At 52.8% G+C, this 16,034-nt stretch overlaps 1 protein-coding gene and 1 long non-coding RNA gene across 16 annotated transcripts in view; one reads left to right on the forward strand and one right to left on the reverse strand.

Moving 5' to 3' along the window:
• Positions 1–1,134: 1,134 nt before the first annotated feature.
• The window catches only part of LOC135577372 (zinc finger protein 532-like), a 38,815-nt gene continuing 23,915 nt past the window's right edge, over positions 1,135–16,034 (forward strand). For 4 of the 14 annotated variants that reach the window (XM_065046693.1, XM_065046697.1, XM_065046699.1 and 1 more), the window contains exons 1-2: positions 2,540–2,758; positions 11,387–13,746. In XM_065046693.1, the coding sequence (XP_064902765.1) occupies positions 11,407–13,746 (2,340 nt within the window). In that variant the 5' untranslated portion in view covers positions 2,540–2,758; positions 11,387–11,406. Of the gene's footprint in view, positions 1,238–1,863; positions 2,004–2,539; positions 2,759–3,091; positions 3,742–3,882; positions 4,087–6,150; positions 6,277–6,304; positions 6,451–7,151; positions 7,288–10,646; positions 10,791–11,386; positions 13,747–16,034 lie in introns of those variants that run through there. The other 10 variants (XM_065046687.1, XM_065046688.1, XM_065046689.1 and 7 more) reach the window with 10 other exon arrangements.
• On the reverse strand, positions 7,281–11,258 carry LOC110356409 (uncharacterized). Of its 2 annotated transcripts, XR_010469138.1 has the most exons (5): positions 10,670–11,258; positions 10,458–10,565; positions 9,647–9,693; positions 7,612–7,777; positions 7,281–7,500 (listed from the first exon to the last, which is right to left on the reverse strand). It is a non-coding gene; the product is annotated as an uncharacterized LOC110356409 (long non-coding RNA). The 2 variants fall into 2 exon arrangements; XR_010469137.1 differs by lacking the exon at positions 10,670–11,258 and having other exon boundaries at positions 10,458–10,642.

Genomic DNA, 16,034 nt, shown 5'->3' on the forward strand with positions numbered 1-16,034 from the left:
TCCGCAGCCACAGCACCCGGGGTGACCTGAGACGGCATCTCAGCGCTGAGCCCAGCGCCAGCAGCCCCCAAACCGGCTTCATCCGCAGCCACAGCGCCCGGGGTGACCTGAGACGGCATCTCAGCGCTGAGCTCAGCGCCAGCAGCCCCCGAACCGGCTTCATCCGCAGCCACAGCGCCCGGGGTGACCTGAGACGGCACCTCAGCGCTGAGCTCAGCGCGCCAGAAACCTACCGAGGCCGCGCACAGCACACGTGACGCTGCAGGGACACCTGCATGGCGACTGCCTGTTGTTTTGTGTGTTCGAACTGAGAAGCCGCTGCGGAAGAGCTATCAGCCTGGCACCGCTTCTACACGATACTTAAAATTCTCTTCATTTTATTTTTGAAAGTCAAATACTTGGGGTGACAGACTTCTTCTGCCACGGAGATGTCAAAGACACCTGGCTGACAAGAAAACAAGTAAATCTGTCTGAAAGGCAGCACGCACAGGACCTTTATGTCACGTATAAACTGTGAAATCAATTAACATTTCAGATATTAATACAAAAGTAGCAGCAGCAGCTGCCATCTTCTTTATGCTATTATGCAAGCCAACCACAGAAATGCAACGTAAGAAAACAGACTGTACTTCTCACTTTCTAAATCTAATCAGTTCGCTAGTTAATTGGGAAGAAATAGGGTGTGATAAATATTACAGGCTAATTCTACAAGTCGCTTGCAGGATGAGCCCCAGGCTCGTGTGAGCTGAAATTCATGGTGCTCCCCGAACATTAAAACTAGTGCAGAACAAAAATCCGTTTGCTTTGATATAAGTTACCAAATCAATTCATTCTATTCAGATTCCGTAAGTTTTCCGGACTCACGGCTCGCCGTGGCCGCGGTGGTGCCGCTGCGCGGGGCGGCGCTGGGGACCGTCGTGAGCGCTGCGCCCGCCAGCCGGCGCGGGAGAGGCGTCCCTACAACAACACAACACGTGGTTGTTTGCTACATAGTTCGTTAAAAAAGTCTTAAAGCATAACCTTGAAATAGGTGTTATATATGTAAAGCCACCAATATGACCCAGTGAAGTGATTCACGTGTGGAAGTTCAGACCCTAGAAATGATGCCGCACACTTGTCCAACAGCCGTGCGGTGAGAGGCCGGCAGGGAATGTCACACCGCGGTGCCAGGCGCACTCCCGCCGGCGCGCTGTGCTGCACGCAAAGGCCTGCTAGCCAGTGCGGCCTGTGGCAGGAGGTAAGAGCCAAAACACCGAGCCGTTTCCAGGAAGGGCCCACTTATTTCCCGCTCCCCTTCCCGTGCGCGGCCCGGCGGCACCGCCCGGGACAGCGCTCTGCGCTGCGGGCTTGTAGCGCTGCCAAGGCCCCGGTCCGGCGGCCGCCCGCGCCCGCAGCAGCAGCCCGGGCGCCGTGCAGGGACCCGCGCCCGAAGCACACCCCACGGCCGAGCGGGCTGCGGGCCGCTTGCCCCGTCCTTTGTTAGCTCAGAACCGAGGCACCGGGGATGCGGCCCCCCGGGCGGGGGCACGGCAGGGACCCCCTCCCGCCCGGGAGGCGCGGGCCGCCGCTGGCGCCGTAGCGGGGCTGCCCCGGCCCTGCCGCAGGCCCGCGGTGCAGCCCCGGGGCAGGGACCGGCCCGGCCCGCCGGCGCCGCTCGCTCCCCGTCGGGCGGGCTTCCCCCCGGAGAATCCCCCGCCCGGGCTGCGGAGGCCGCGACCTGCCCGGCCCGGCCCGGCCCGGCCCTGCCGGCGCAGCGCTCGGAGCCGGCGCGGCGCTGCCCGCCCCGGCACGCTCCGGGGAGCCGTTTCACACGGAGTCACACGGGAGCGTCTCCCCCTCTGTGCAAGCCGAGGCACCCCCACCCCCACCCCCACCGCCTCCTCAGCCCCGCGGAGCCTCTGCCACCATGTTCCACCGCCTCTTGGCCAGGCCGCTCCGCGGGCGGCCCAGGCGCTGCGCACCGTAGCCATGCGCGCCTGACGGCCGCGGCCGGCCCGCAGCAGGTGTGTTTGCATGGGGTGCGGAGCGTGCATGCGGGGGGGTCGCCCTCCTCCCGGCCCCGCTCCCGCCCGGCCTGCGCGCAGGCCCCGCCGCGGCGGAGCGGCCTGTCCGGCCTGCCCGGCTCGGGCTGCGGCTGCGGAGCCCCGCGGCCACTCGAGCGCCAGGGCCGGCGGCTTCGGGCCGGCTCGGCGGGAGCGGGGGCGCCGCTCGGACGTGGCCGTCCCGCCGCCCCCCTCTCTCCCGCGCTCGGCCGCGCTCCGTGCCGGCGGGGCCGCGGCCTCCTCTCCCCAGGCGGCCTGCGCGCAGAGCGGTGGCCGATCCTCCCGCGCAGGGCCCGCTCGGGTAGGGCCGACCCCGGGCCCCAGAGCAGCAGGCCGGGCGGGGGGGCGCGCAGGGGAGGGGGCCGCGGCCCGGCAGCGCGGTGCCCGCGGCCACGGCGGCCCGCAGAGGCGGGAGCAGCCCACCCGGGCTGGGGCGAGGGAGGGCCGGCTGCAGCCGCTGTGCTGAGGACGCGGGGCTGAGGCGGCGGAAGAACGTGGTCCTTTCCCCAGAATGGGGTGGGGATGAGGATGTGCAGAGTGCCAGACCCGGGCGCCGCAGGGGAGGGGGTGAAGGGTTGTGCCCGAGACCTCTGCTGCAGTTACAGGTGCAGCCCGCGGCGCGAGGGGCTGCCCGGCTGGAGGACCATCCCGCGGACCCCCAGAGGATGGGGCTTGGCGCGTAGGCGGAGGTAGTTACTGGTGGTACCAGTGCGAGGGTGAGTAGCCACACCACGAGTGGGGTGGATGACGTGTGGGCTGGGGCGACGGTCAGTGGCGCAGCAGGAAGGCCCTGGCTGGCAGAGAAACAAGGGAGTGGGCCAGGAGCAAGGCTGCCATGGGCAGAGGTGGCTGCAGAACCGCCACCCGGGGAGCGCTGGCCCTGCTGAGGAGTCACCCCGAGCGGCCGTGGGGCGGCCAGCGGGGCGGCCAGCGGGGCAGCCAGTGGGGCAGCCAGTGGGGCGGCCAGTGGGGCGGCCAGCGAGGCGGCCGTGGGGCTACCAGCGGGGCAGCCAGCCGGGCAGCCGTGGGGCAGCCGTGGGGCGGCCAGCGGGGCAGCCGTGGGGCAGCCGTGGGGTGGCCAGCGGGGCAGCCGTGGGGCGACCAGCGAGGCGGCCGTGGGGCATCCAGTGGGGCAAGCTGTGCCCGGGGTGCCCTGCGAGCCGCCCTGGCCTCCCAGAGCTGCGGTGCGGGACGGGGCTGGCCCGGCGTGGGCTGCAGCTGGACCGTTTCAGTGCCTCAAGGAGAGCCGAATAGCAGAAAAAGAAAGAACAGCAGCAGCCGAGCCGGTGCTGCAAGGAGGGGGCACAAGAGCTGTTCTGCAGGCATCCGCTGCTGCGGAAATGGATTTCTTGAGGGGAGGGAGGTGTATGTGGGCAATCTTTGTAGCAACGCTGTGCAGAGGAGAGAAAATGCCATTCGAGCGGCCCCCGACGCGGGCAGGAGTGGGGAGGGCGGATGGAGAGCACCTGGCTGGGCCACCCCACGGCCGTGGGCACCGCGGCCGGCGTGACGTGCCGAGCAGCCGCCCCCGGGCCGTGGGGAGCGGGGGGAGCAGCCCGGGGCTCGCAGCCTGGCTCCGGTGCTGTGGCCGAGCCTGCCTGGTGCTGCACAGAGATCCTGTGAGGATTTTTATTGCGGTCTCTTTGTTAGCTCCAGCCAGGCACGCACTCGCTCACAGCTCCTAGCCAGGTTGTGGGAGGTAAGTGGGGGAGGAGAGAAGGGAGCGTGTGGGGGGCACTGGGGAGCAGGGGGTGCGGGGACAGGGGACCCGGGGGACCGGGCTGCGGCCGCCACGGCAGAAACAGCCCCTGCGATTCTCAGGGACTTGTTGGCAACTCAGCGAGGGTTGCCATAGCTTTTTATGTAGGGTGACCAGAACCGGCTGGAACTGGTTTGAGGCAGATCAGCTCTGAACACAATGCAGTCACTGAGCCTCTACAGTGGGATAGCTTCCTCCCTCCATGGCAGCCAAAGGCAGAGGAGCTTGCAGAAAGATACCAGCCCCAACCAGTATGTGAATGCACACTTTAGACACACAGCACTGGTATGTGGCTAATATAGTCATAAAGGCTTCTGTATGTGAATGTACATATTTGCAGTAACTGAGATTACTTTGGCTTTTCGTGCCTTTTTATGCTTAAGGAATGGGCAAGAGCTGAGATTTATGACCCTTATTAAAATATTTTTGCTTTGCAAGGGTGGGACACTGGTTATGCAGTCTATTTTAAAACTAAACCGAATAAAATTGATGGAATGATTTGTAATTGTAGTTGTGCTTGTGACTGAAGAATGCTGCTTTGCATGCTGTTTTATTTACAGGGTGCTGTCTTGTGGTTTTCTTCTTTAGGAGATGTTAAGTGGGGGGGGTGCTGTGCCTTTCTGTTAGGCCAAAGGGAAACAATATTGTAGAATTGTGCTTGAAAGGCATTGCACAGATGCTGTGAGGCGTACTCGTTTTCCTCCCTGTGTTGTGCTGTGTTTTGTGTTTTTTCCTTGCAGGCCTATTGATTTGGGCTGCCTTTAACCCTTTCCTATTTGCAGAGGTAATGCATCCCTGGCAGTACTGAGCACTGGCTAAAAAGTCTTTCAGAGGTCAAGGTTCACGCGGTGAGACGTGGTGTTTTGGGTGCGCAGGTAACGGTAGCGTCAGGGTACCTGTGTGTGAAGGGTAAACCTGGCTCCTGATGGCACACTTGGCACGTTAGGAAGGAGGCGACTGCTTAAGTGCTACTAAAGAAATGCTATTAACGTCCTCCAGTTCTAATAGGATTAAGGCTATTATTTGTAAAGACTTACAGATATCTCAGCTAAATACAGTATTATCATTGAAATATCTTCTGTCCAGATAGACATTTTCTCACAATGTAGTGATGTGGAATAGGCCTCTGTGACAGTCATAAATCGTGAGCCACATGGCAGTGTACTGTGTGTGTTGTGTTACAGCGTTACTCGTTCGGAATTTGCTGGCTAATTATTTAAAGGTTGCTTGTTTGGCCGTGTCTGAGGAACTCAATACTTGATTCTGAATTAAAGTCTTCAGTGTTAAACGTGTGCTTAATATAGCCTACATAGAAAAAAACCCATACAAAATGAATAGCATGGATGGTGTTTCTTAAACTGTTGTAACCCAGGGAGGATTTTGCAGCAGCCAAGTGGAAAGATGTATTTTAGAGGGCTGATGGAGCTCCAGTGGGTTATTAGTGGCATGAATTATAATATTGTGCAGTAATCAAATAAGAATAGGAAACCGGATGGGCAGTGCATCAGCTCCTGGGGGAGAACTCCTTTTAACTCAGAGCAATGGATAAGCGATAGGATCCCCCCCAGTCTAAAAACCAAACGTATACTTAGATTTGAGCTGGCATTTCTATCTAACAGTGAAGCTGAAGGATTCAGAGCGTGGGGAGGGGAGAGGAGCAAGCAGTAATGAGTACAGCACAGGGGAGAACAAAGGCTGTTAGGGCTCACACGTTGGAACACTAAGCATTTTGCCTTGGGGATTCTTTTGCTGGAGCTGTTACTTCCTATAACAGGAAACCAGCCACTCTAGAAAATCATCCGGTGTGATTTTCAAAAATCTGACCAGTCCTGGCTGTGTTAGCTGGCTTGGCAGTCTGCAATCAAGATAAACATGGAGGCACAGCCCTGCCAGTGTTGTTCTGGTGTGCAGTGGGGGTCTTTGCTGTGTGCTCAGCAGAACGGAGCAGACAGTTAGGAGCCCTGAGAGGCTGTGGATGTTGGTAAGTTGTGTGGTGTCTGGTGACAGGCAGGGTGCCCGCATCACAGTGGCAGGGAGAGGGAACCTTTTCATGGCTGCCTGCAGTAGGTTACGTAAGGTATTGGGATATTAATTGTAGAAAAGGGAAAATAGCATGCTAATGTTTAGCCTGAAATTGCGGTTTAGTGGTTTTTAAGGCAGCTATAATGTGTTGCTTCTCAGATGCGATAGGGCAGTAAATAGCTCGTGTGGTGGAGTAAAATGCCTGACAGATCACTCTGCCAGTTTCTCTTCCTATTTTTCATCATTTGGATGCAGAGGTTCTATATTTGACTATAGACACCCATAGCAAAATTATGCTTGCAAACACGAATTCTTGTTGCATGATAGGAATGGTACCTATTGCTGCTGCTGCGTGTTCTTTTCCAAGTGTCAGCTAAAATTCGTACGCTACATCAGGGCAGCTCCTAGACTATTTGTGTTCTATCCACCAGAACAGCGAGCAGTTTTAAAATGGTAAGTTCTTGAATTGTCACAAAATTCAATGTGTCTGTTTTGTTTGGATTTTTGAATACGATCTGAACGCGATTCGTTTTTGTTTCTAGCAAAAGGCAGTTTTGAATTTGCAGGGATGTTTGTAGGCGGTGGGAGGAGAACCCTGGATAGATGCTGGACACCGCGGTGTTCTTGGTGAGTTGCATTTTTCAGTCTGATAGTATTTGTGCCGTTCTTCAGCAGGAGCTCCTGCTTTGGCTTGTAGGCCAGCTTTCCAGCAGCAGATGCTGCTTAACGCCAGAGGGCTAGTGCTCTGTACCGGCAACCGCGATCTCATTGTGCATTGAGATTTGTCTCGGGTATTTGATCTCGAGAATCAGGGCAATGATTTATCAAGTTCCAAGCCTCTTCTGAAAGAATTAACTACCTTTGGTTTTCTTAGATGTATGAATGATGAATGTGTGTTAAATACGAATACGCGTTTGGATTTCTGGGAGTGTATGTTTAGAAACACACACACACACACACACACACACACAAGCCCAAAGCTGACCCGGGCGTCTCAGGCCCGTTTGCTGCTGCCCGCGTGGCTGCTCCCACCGGCACTGCCTGCTTCTCGCCGGTTCGGAGCAAGAATTGCCATGCACGGAAAAATGTGCATTAGAAGAAACGGGCAGGAAGCAAGTGTCATTTGGAATGTGACTGAAATTTGCTGGAAATTGGGAATCCTGACATTATGTGCACTATTGCTGTACATCCAAATTACTCACTTTTTACTGTCCCAGCCCATTTTAAATATAGAAGTACCAAATTAAGCCATTTTTATAATTAATTTTTAAGTTGAGTGCAAAAAGAATGGCATGGGGATTTACCTGTTTTTCATGAATTCATCTCAGTTTTTAGAGAAACGTGGGAAGCTGCTGAGCCCAAAGCCTTGGCTGAATCTGTGGATCAGCAGCGTGTGGTTCCAGAAGCCTCCATAGCTGGCACACTCGAAAATGCATTTAGACATTGTCACAAGTGGGCGGTAAGGCAAGTGAATGCTAACTAATGGTTTAAATCTCCTACCGTGAGAGCAGCGAGATGCTGGGACGCGTTCCCTTGGGAGGTTTTGGCGTCCTCATCCTCTGCAGCACCCAGAACCGGGCCGGCCGGCGCCCGGAGGTTCCTGCGGCGTCTGCGGCGCTTCGAGCAGCGCACTCGAGTTCAGAGCTCCCTCGGCTGTTCCGAGGTTCCGTGAAGTGCCTGTTGAAAACTATTTTGGCTAGTAAAGAATAAATCTTGAAATTCTTCTGGAGCTGTCAACAGCAAGGTTGCTGCATTGAGGGAAGGAAAAATAGCTAAACGTTCTCGTACCTGAAATACTGGGCTGGTGCTGCCCCTCCAAAGCTGCTCGGAGGGGAAGGAAGGAGCAGGAAACTCGGTGGAATGTTCTCTCAGAAAACCAGAAGTGCAGATTCAGATTTCTCTTACTCACTGGGGTTTGTGCGCAGAGACAGTTTGGATTTTCTTTTTGTTTTCTCTGAGGGCAGATAGATAGAGTGCATATCGTTGAAATAACAGATTGCTTGGTGTAAACTTTAACTGTGAACCGCTGCGTACTTCACAAAGGCGTTTGCATAAGGACTGGCATGACCTTGGTGACACTGTGGAGGGTAAGTGAGACCTTTCTGCTGAGAAATCGAAACGCTGCCTGTTACGACAGCTGTGTGTCTGGAAGCGGGAATCTGCCCGAGTTCTGCAACAGAACAAGCGAAGGGACCTTTGATGAGCAAAAAGGAACCTGTATTTTATGTGAATGTGATCGGCGTTGCTGGTTGTGGTTGAAGTGGCCTCTTCCGTATCCTCCGTGCCTGTGAGTGTTTCAGACCGCACTGAGTTGTGATTTGAGATGCGGTTCTCGTTTCCTGAAGAAGGTCTGCTGGTTAAGTTAGCACATTGCTTTTGCCTTTCAGATACTTAGTTTTCAAAGTAAATAATCAGAACCGTTAGTCACAATTACTAATATGTGTTTTATAACTAATGAACCGCTCATAATCTGTGTATTAGGCTGATGTTTGCCTAATGTTGGATATATATTACTGGAGTTTGGAGATATGACCCGTCTGGGAGTTGCCAGATGATTCTTTTTTCTCGTCTTTATTAGGCTGTTGAACTTGCCCCAGATGAGCCTGGTTTGAGTGTTTACGTCGGCTTAGCTTTACACCAAACGGTGTTTCAATCTCAGCAGCACTTTATGGTCAGGTTGTCGTTCTGGTTCTCGTCCCGTGGCCGGAGTCCCTGCCCGGAGCGGGCACGGGGCTGGAGAGCAGTGACCGACATTCCGTACCGTGAACCAGCACGGCCTCTGCTCGTCCTGCAGAGACATCGGTTACTTCGAGTTCTTTGCGTAATATTTCTGTCATTTGGTATTTGAGCCGGCCTCACATCTACACAAATAGTTGCTGTAGGACAGCGGTATTCCAGAAGGGTCTCTGGAACCCCCCGGGTGCGCTACATCTTCCAGATGTTTTCCCTTTTTCTGGAGATCAGCCCTTGAGGATCTTCTAATAGGTCCTTAGGCTTTCCAGCTCCTGTGCGACGCGGTGTTGCTGTTGAACGTACTCGGATAGAATGCTGTGAACACGGGCCTTCCCGCAGTTCACTGCTGCCGCTAACCGTTAATTCAACTCCGGTATATGGAATTAGAGCAAGTTCAGGCTAGGAGGACTTTCTAGTTCTTTTTGAGTGTATATAATAACTGTAAAAAGACACCTCTGGACAGATGTATGATCAGAGTGCAAATAGTATCTTGGATAATGAAAAACTGTGTCAACTAAGGCTTTGCTTGTGTTGTTTTCAGTGGATCTGAGGTGCTTCGGTCTCTGGAATAATGTCCATCCAGTTCTCACACAAACTTTGTAGTTCTGATATGACGTGTGCACGGATTTTTGTACTTGTTAGATGTGCCCGTGTAGCTGTGGCCGTGCCAGGCAGCGGGCGGCTGGCACCCGCGCCGGCGGGGCTGCGTGTAACCGCGCTCCGTGCGGCGCGGGGTCGGCTGCCGGCTGTGCTGCGGGAGCTGAGCTGCGCCGCTTACTTGACTGCTGTCTTTTCCTAAATCTTCATGTTAGCCCAGCTACTAGTTTGAAAAGCATGAGGGCTAAAAACTTACTTTTGAATAAATGGATTTTAATTTTTTCTAGTTAAATAAACAATAAAAGCAGAATTACCAGCATTATGAAATAGTCTTATGTCTGATAAATATGGATTATGGCTATAAGCTTTACAGAAGTAGTGAAGTCTCGATAATGAGCATTTACCATTATAGGCTCCTATGTACTGTCCATTAAGTAAAGGAATGATGAGTTAATTAAGAGAGTAAATTAATCAGTTGCAACAGTATACTTACAGTTTCTAGAGAATCACATGCTGGGTTCAGCTCTGCAGAAGGATTTGCTGTAATGGAAAGGAGTTAGTTAGCTAAAGCAATAAAACTATGAAATGGACCGTGTAAATAGTTTTCAAAACTATGACATATTTATGTGAAGGTGTTATATGAAACGCCTGTGTGTATTCCAGCGGCCTTGAGAAATTTCTTCAGGTGCCTCTCCTAGAGTCCATGGTGACTTCCAGGTAGCCAGTGCTGATGAGTACGTAAGTCGTGCAGGTTTTTGTCAAGCGAAGGGATGATGCCATTTTAATGAGCAGCGTCTTTCTGAGGAGCACCTCGAGTGCTGCCCGTGTGGGTAATGATGTGTGTGGAAACACATATTTAAACATCTCTGCACTCAGAAGGGTTTTTCTTAGCGCTGCGAAGCCGAGCGCAGCAGCCGGCGAGCGGTTGCGTCCGAGCCCAGGCCGGTGAGCGCGGAGCAGCCGCCGAGCTGCTGGAGGCGCGGACGCGGCTGGAGGGCAAGCGGCCTCCAGCAGCCCGTGCCCCAGCTCCGGCGGGCAGGGGGCGCCGCTGCGGGCACCGCGCCCGGCTGTGCCGTCCCTCCCGCACACGCAGCACCGAGTCCCGCACGACCGGCGTTCTCCAGTGCTCTGGTGCTGGTCCAGAGGCAGCAGGGCGGACGCCGTGCTTCCTAAACGGGCTCTTTCCAGCAACAGCGCTTACCTGGTTAACCATCTTTTCACGTCGTGTGCTGACTTTGCCCTGATAATTACTGAACAGTGAAAGTATGTTCAAAACAGCTCTGTCACAACAGCATCAGTCATACCTGTGCACGGTTATGAAAGAGAACGGAAGTGTCTGTGCTTTCCGAATGTGGTTGTTTTAGATCTCTGCAGGTGATTCCCCCGGTCACCTCTGCGTATGCTTGAAACACCTGTGGAAAAAGGCAAATGTCACAGTGGAATTTAAATCTGAAAGTACATTCCAAGTGAGGTTTTCTTTTTACACAGCATTGGTAAAGTTCCAGTTTTGAGTTACCTGTTTGGTTTGAGAATCGGAAGGAAAACGCCCAACAGCAGAGGCCAGCGGAGAACAAAGAGAACAGGACCTGGAGGATGTTATCTGGGAGGGGAAAGACAGCACTCAGGATCTGCTGTTGGTTAGTCTGGAAAGGGGCGGACTCAAGGGACACAATGGTCTCGGTGAGGTGCTGTGGGAAAGAGGATGGTGCAGGTACAGCAGGTCCTTCATCGTAGCTGCGGAAAAAGCATTGTGAACGCTGGGAGCCACCCATTCCGTAACTCTTACAAAGCAAGTTAATGTGTAGAAAACAGTGCAGCAGCCTCAAACTGTTAGTAGAAATACACGAGTTTGGTAATGCAAATGTCGGGGCAAATCTAGACTTGGAGGAGTTGCAGGTGCCTCTGGTGGTTTTCATGGAAGCCTGGGTGTCCCGCTGAAATTGCGTTTGTGGGAGGGGGGCGGGAGGGACGTCAGCGACGAGGAATTTGTGCCTAGAATGAAATGACTGGCTTACACTCCGTGAAGTTGATGGATTACTGTAGCTCTTGGTGTAATAATTTGGCTGTACACTTGCACCGCAAAGCTTCTGAAATTTATAATTTCTGAAAATATTACTGCAGAAGTGAAAAAACACCTTTTTGCATGGCATATGTGAACACGCGCTTATTTTTTGTAAGACTACGCTATTAGAGCCTAAAATACTGAGGTGCTGGCTTTCTGTTTATTTTACAGATTTGCTTACAATCAAATACATGACCATGGGGGATATGAAGACCCCAGATTTCGATGACCTTCTCGCAGCCTTTGACATACCAGACATGGTTGATCCAAAAGCAGCTATTGAATCTGGACATGATGACCATGAGAGCCACATAAAGCAGAACGCTCACACAGATGAAGATTCTCACGCCCCATCGTCCTCTGACGTTGGTGTGAGCGTCATTGTGAAAAACGTGCGTACTATCGATGCTTCGGAAGGGGTGGACAAGGATGGGCACCATTCCACAGGCAATGGCTTGCACAACGGCTTCCTGACGTCTTCAGCTCTTGACAGTTACAGTAAGGATGAGGGGAAGTCGCTTAAAGATGACGGTTCAGCTTCTGAGACTACACTGAAGGATTCAGCTTTCAACCAGTTTAGCCCAATATCAAGTGCTGAAGAATTTGATGATGATGAAAAAATTGAGGTGGACGATCCTCTGGATAAAGAGGAGATGCGTGCAAATTTCAGAGCAAATGTCCTGGCAGGATCTGGATCTCAGCAGGAATACGACAAACTAAAGGCACTTGGAGGGGAGCACTTGATTAAGTCTGGAATCCCAGTTTCAAGTAGTATAGATAAAAATAAAGTAGCTAAACGAGAAACAGAGGCAACCTCCGTGAGTTTAAGTGTCTATGAGCCTTTTAAAGCTCGAAAAACAGAGGACAAATTGCTAAAAGACAATTCCGAGAAGCTTCTCGAAAACAGGGTGCTTGATGGAAAACTGAGTACTGAAAAAAGTGAAACAAATCTTGGCGGCATTTCCCAGTCCAAAGCAAAGTCGTCAGCAAAGCTTTCTTCGTGCATTGCTGCAATCGCAGCGCTGAGTGCTAAAAAGGCAGCTACAGATACCGGTAAAGATCTACAGTCTAATTCAGGAGAATCCTCTCCATTACCAAAAGACATGAGTGAAAGTCCCCGGGCTATTGAAAAGTCGCCTGAATCTCAGAGTCTCATCGATGGTGCTAAAAAGCCGTCTGTCAAATCACCTGACAGTCCCAGAAGCGTATCGAGTGAAAACAGCAGCAAAGGGTCTCCATCCTCCCCCGCAGGGTCAACACCAGCAATTCCTAAAGTTCGCATCAAAACCATCAAGACTTCCTCGGGGGAGATCAAGAGAACTGTTACTAGAGTGTTGCCAGAAGTGGATGTGGACTCCGGTAAGAAGCCAGAGCAGACCGCTTCTATGGTCACCTCCGTGACGTCTCTGCTGTCCTCGCCAGCCTCCGCTCCCGCGCTGTCCTCTCCTCCTCGAGCTCCCCTGCAGCCCACGGCTGTCACCACCGCCGCCGCGTCCGCGGAACTGGCGCCAAAGCAGGTCACCATCAAACCTGTGGCTACTGCCTTTCTCCCCGTTTCAGCAGTCAAAACGGCGGGTTCACAAGTTATCAATTTGAAGCTTGCTAACAATACCACGGTGAAAGCCACCGTAATATCTGCTGCTTCGGTGCAGAGTGCCAGCAGCGCTATTATCAAAGCTGCCAACGCTATCCAACAGCAGACTGTTGTGGTGCCAGCGTCAAGCCTTGCCAGTGCTAAACTTGTGCCAAAGACGGTCCATCTTGCCAACCTTAATCTTCTGCCTCAAGGTGCTCAAACCACCTCTGAACTCCGCCAAGTGCTAACGAAACCTCAGCAACAAATAAAGCAGGCAATAATTTCTGCAGCAGCCTCACAGCCTTCTAAAAAAGTGTCTCGAGTCCAGGTGGTGTCATCTCTGCAGAGTTCGGTAGTGGAGGCGTTCAATAAGGTGCTGAGTAGTGTCAATCCCGTACCAGTTTACATCCCGAACCTTAGTCCCCCCGCCAATGCCGGGATAACGTTACCCACGCGAGGGTACAAGTGTTTGGAGTGTGGCGACTCGTTTGCTCTTGAGAAGAGCCTGACCCAGCATTATGACAGGCGGAGTGTGCGAATCGAAGTGACGTGCAATCACTGTACAAAGAACTTAGTTTTCTACAATAAATGCAGTCTTCTTTCCCATGCTCGTGGGCACAAGGAAAAAGGCGTTGTGATGCAGTGTTCCCACCTGATTTTAAAACCGGTCCCAGCAGATCAGATGATAGCATCTCCTTCAAGCAATAGCGCTCTGTCGGTGCTGCAGAGCCCCGGGGGAGCTGGCGCGCACGCCGTGACCAAGATCCAGTCTGGCGTAACGGGGACGGTGATCTCGGCCCCCGCCAGCACACCCGTCATTCCAGCCATGCCCCTGGACGAGGACCCGTCCAAGCTCTGCAGACATAGTCTGAAGTGTCTGGAGTGCAACGAGGTTTTCCAAGATGAGACGTCTCTTGCAACTCATTTCCAGCAGGCTGCAGACACGAGTGGACAAGTAGAGTATCATACGTTTACATTCCAATGTTTCACCTATGGGCCTAGGAGACTTCGGATATGTTTTTACTTTCATTTAGCTGTTAATTATCTGAACCTCCATGATTAAATGTATAAACAAACAGCACAGAAAAACTTGCAACACTTACACAGTCACTGTCAACATTTTTTAAGTAAGAGTTTTCTTAGAATTTTTCTAGGCCCCGAAGTCTGAAGTTTACACTGTATTTTTACTAGAACTTAGCATTAGCTTTCTTACCGCTGAACATTACAATACTGAAATTAATAATGGTCTTTTCTTAGAATTTCTAATTAGCCTTTCTGTGCTTTGGAATTTGAATATCCCGTGGAATCCACTTAATTGGCACCCTCATTAACTGTTCGATCTGAAGGACAGTTTAAGCAATTCATCCTCGATTTGTCTTCAGTCTCTATTCGTTTCCCGTGGCGTGTGAGCCGGGCGTTCCGCTCACCTGCCGGGGCTCCAGGCAGCGGGTAAATGGCACGCAGGTTGTGCTCAGAGGACACGCACGCTGTTGCCTTCAGCTCGCTCTTACACACGTGAGAGTGTTCCCTAGCGTGCGTTTCTCCCTGTCTGACATTTATTTGTGTTGCTTTTCCTTTCCTCTTACCATTGCTAAGAAGTTAAATTTACAAACCATTTAATGTATGTGGCCTAATCCGAAAGAAACACGTCATTCAATAAAAGTTAATATCTATCAGTGCAATGTATTTTATAGTCCCACAAGAGTTAGGGTCGTTATAAAGGCTATAGCTGGATTTCTGTTGGGGGGTGCCAATTAAAGGGATTCTGGTGTGTTTCAAAGCCTCAGCCGAGCTGGCGTTGCAGCTGAAATGGCGCAGGTGCTGGTTTGGACAGGGATGCCCCGGAGCGTCCCCGGAGCCGCGCAGCAGCGCGCAGGATCGGGGTTTTAAGACAAAGCACTAGTCGCAGAAGCGCGGGCGGGTTCCCGGCAGGTCTGTTTCCCGAGCTCAGGCCGTGCAGCGGTTATGCTGTGCCCGCCGCGGAGGAACGTGCGGGGGTCGGGATGGTCTCCGCTCCGGATCACGTGGCTCTGCCTCAGGTCCTGCTTTCCTGCCTGCCTCGTGGATTCGGGCTGAATTGCCTGGATTCCCAGGGACGTGCCTGGAGCGTGGATTTCAGTTTGTAAGGTACCGCAGACGTGCCTACCTAACGCGAGCCTAGGGAGGTGTTTTGTCAGAGGTTAGCAGAATATATTCCGTCCTTAGACCTTGCTGCGGTTTGAACAGTGTCTGACCACGAGTACATTCTGCACCAGCTCTTGAGGTACTTAATACTCGGGGATTGGTTTTTAGCTAACTCCTTGGCTGGTGCTTACTGGTGTTAGGTTTGTCCTTTTTTCCATAATAGGTTCGTTAATTATCATTTGGTATGCTAGGAACCAGTAGTCCTTGTGAAAACACTGTTGTTCATGGTACAATGAAATCAAGCAATTAACAAGGCACCGAAATAAAGGAAGTGGATGAGAGACAGACAGATGTACTGACAGTAGGTTGGGAGGATGAGGTGAGGATAAAATGAAAACAATAGACAAGAACAAAGATTAAAAAGTGATGTACTCACTTTCTGTGGGGCCCTTTTTTGTGTGGGCAGGTAAAATAACTGGGTTTGTAGAATCGCCATTTCCTGCTGCCTCTCCCGGTGCTGTTTCCCTGTTGCTGCTGGGTTTGCTCTCGATGCCTCACCTGGTGACACTCGCTCTCACCTGGTGATGTCGATGGCTGTCCTGGTGACACTCGCTCTCACCTGGTGACGTCGATGCCTGTCCTGGTGACACATGCTCTCACCTGGTGATGTCGATGGCTGTCCTGGTGACACTCGCTCTCACCTGGTGATGTTGATGGCTGTCCTGGTGACACTCGCTCTCACCTGGTGATGTCGATGGCTGTCCTGGTGACAGACGCCCTCACCTGGTGATGTCGATGGCTGTCCTGGTGACACAGGCTCTCCACGTGAGCAAGCATGCTGAAGTTCAGAGTTGTTCCCACAGCAAACAGCACGTGGTGTTGGCCCGAGCTCGCAGCGCTGCGCAGCGGGACCCGCGGCTCCGTCCGGGCCGTGAGCTGCCGACAGGGCTTTGGGGGGACCCTGGAACCCGCACGAGTCTGTTATTGCAGTAAGGGTTGTGGTTTGCTGTTTTCTTAGGTAATCGGGCAGTCCTGCAGGTTCTCCGGGGTTGCATGGCTGCTCATCCATCCGAGCTGCGGGTAGCCAGGACTGTGCCTGTGAGCCCAGCTGAGGATGAA

The sequence above is a fragment of the Columba livia genome, chromosome Z (genome assembly GCF_036013475.1).
Source record: "Columba livia isolate bColLiv1 breed racing homer chromosome Z, bColLiv1.pat.W.v2, whole genome shotgun sequence".
Taxonomy (NCBI): Eukaryota; Metazoa; Chordata; class Aves; order Columbiformes; family Columbidae; genus Columba; species Columba livia.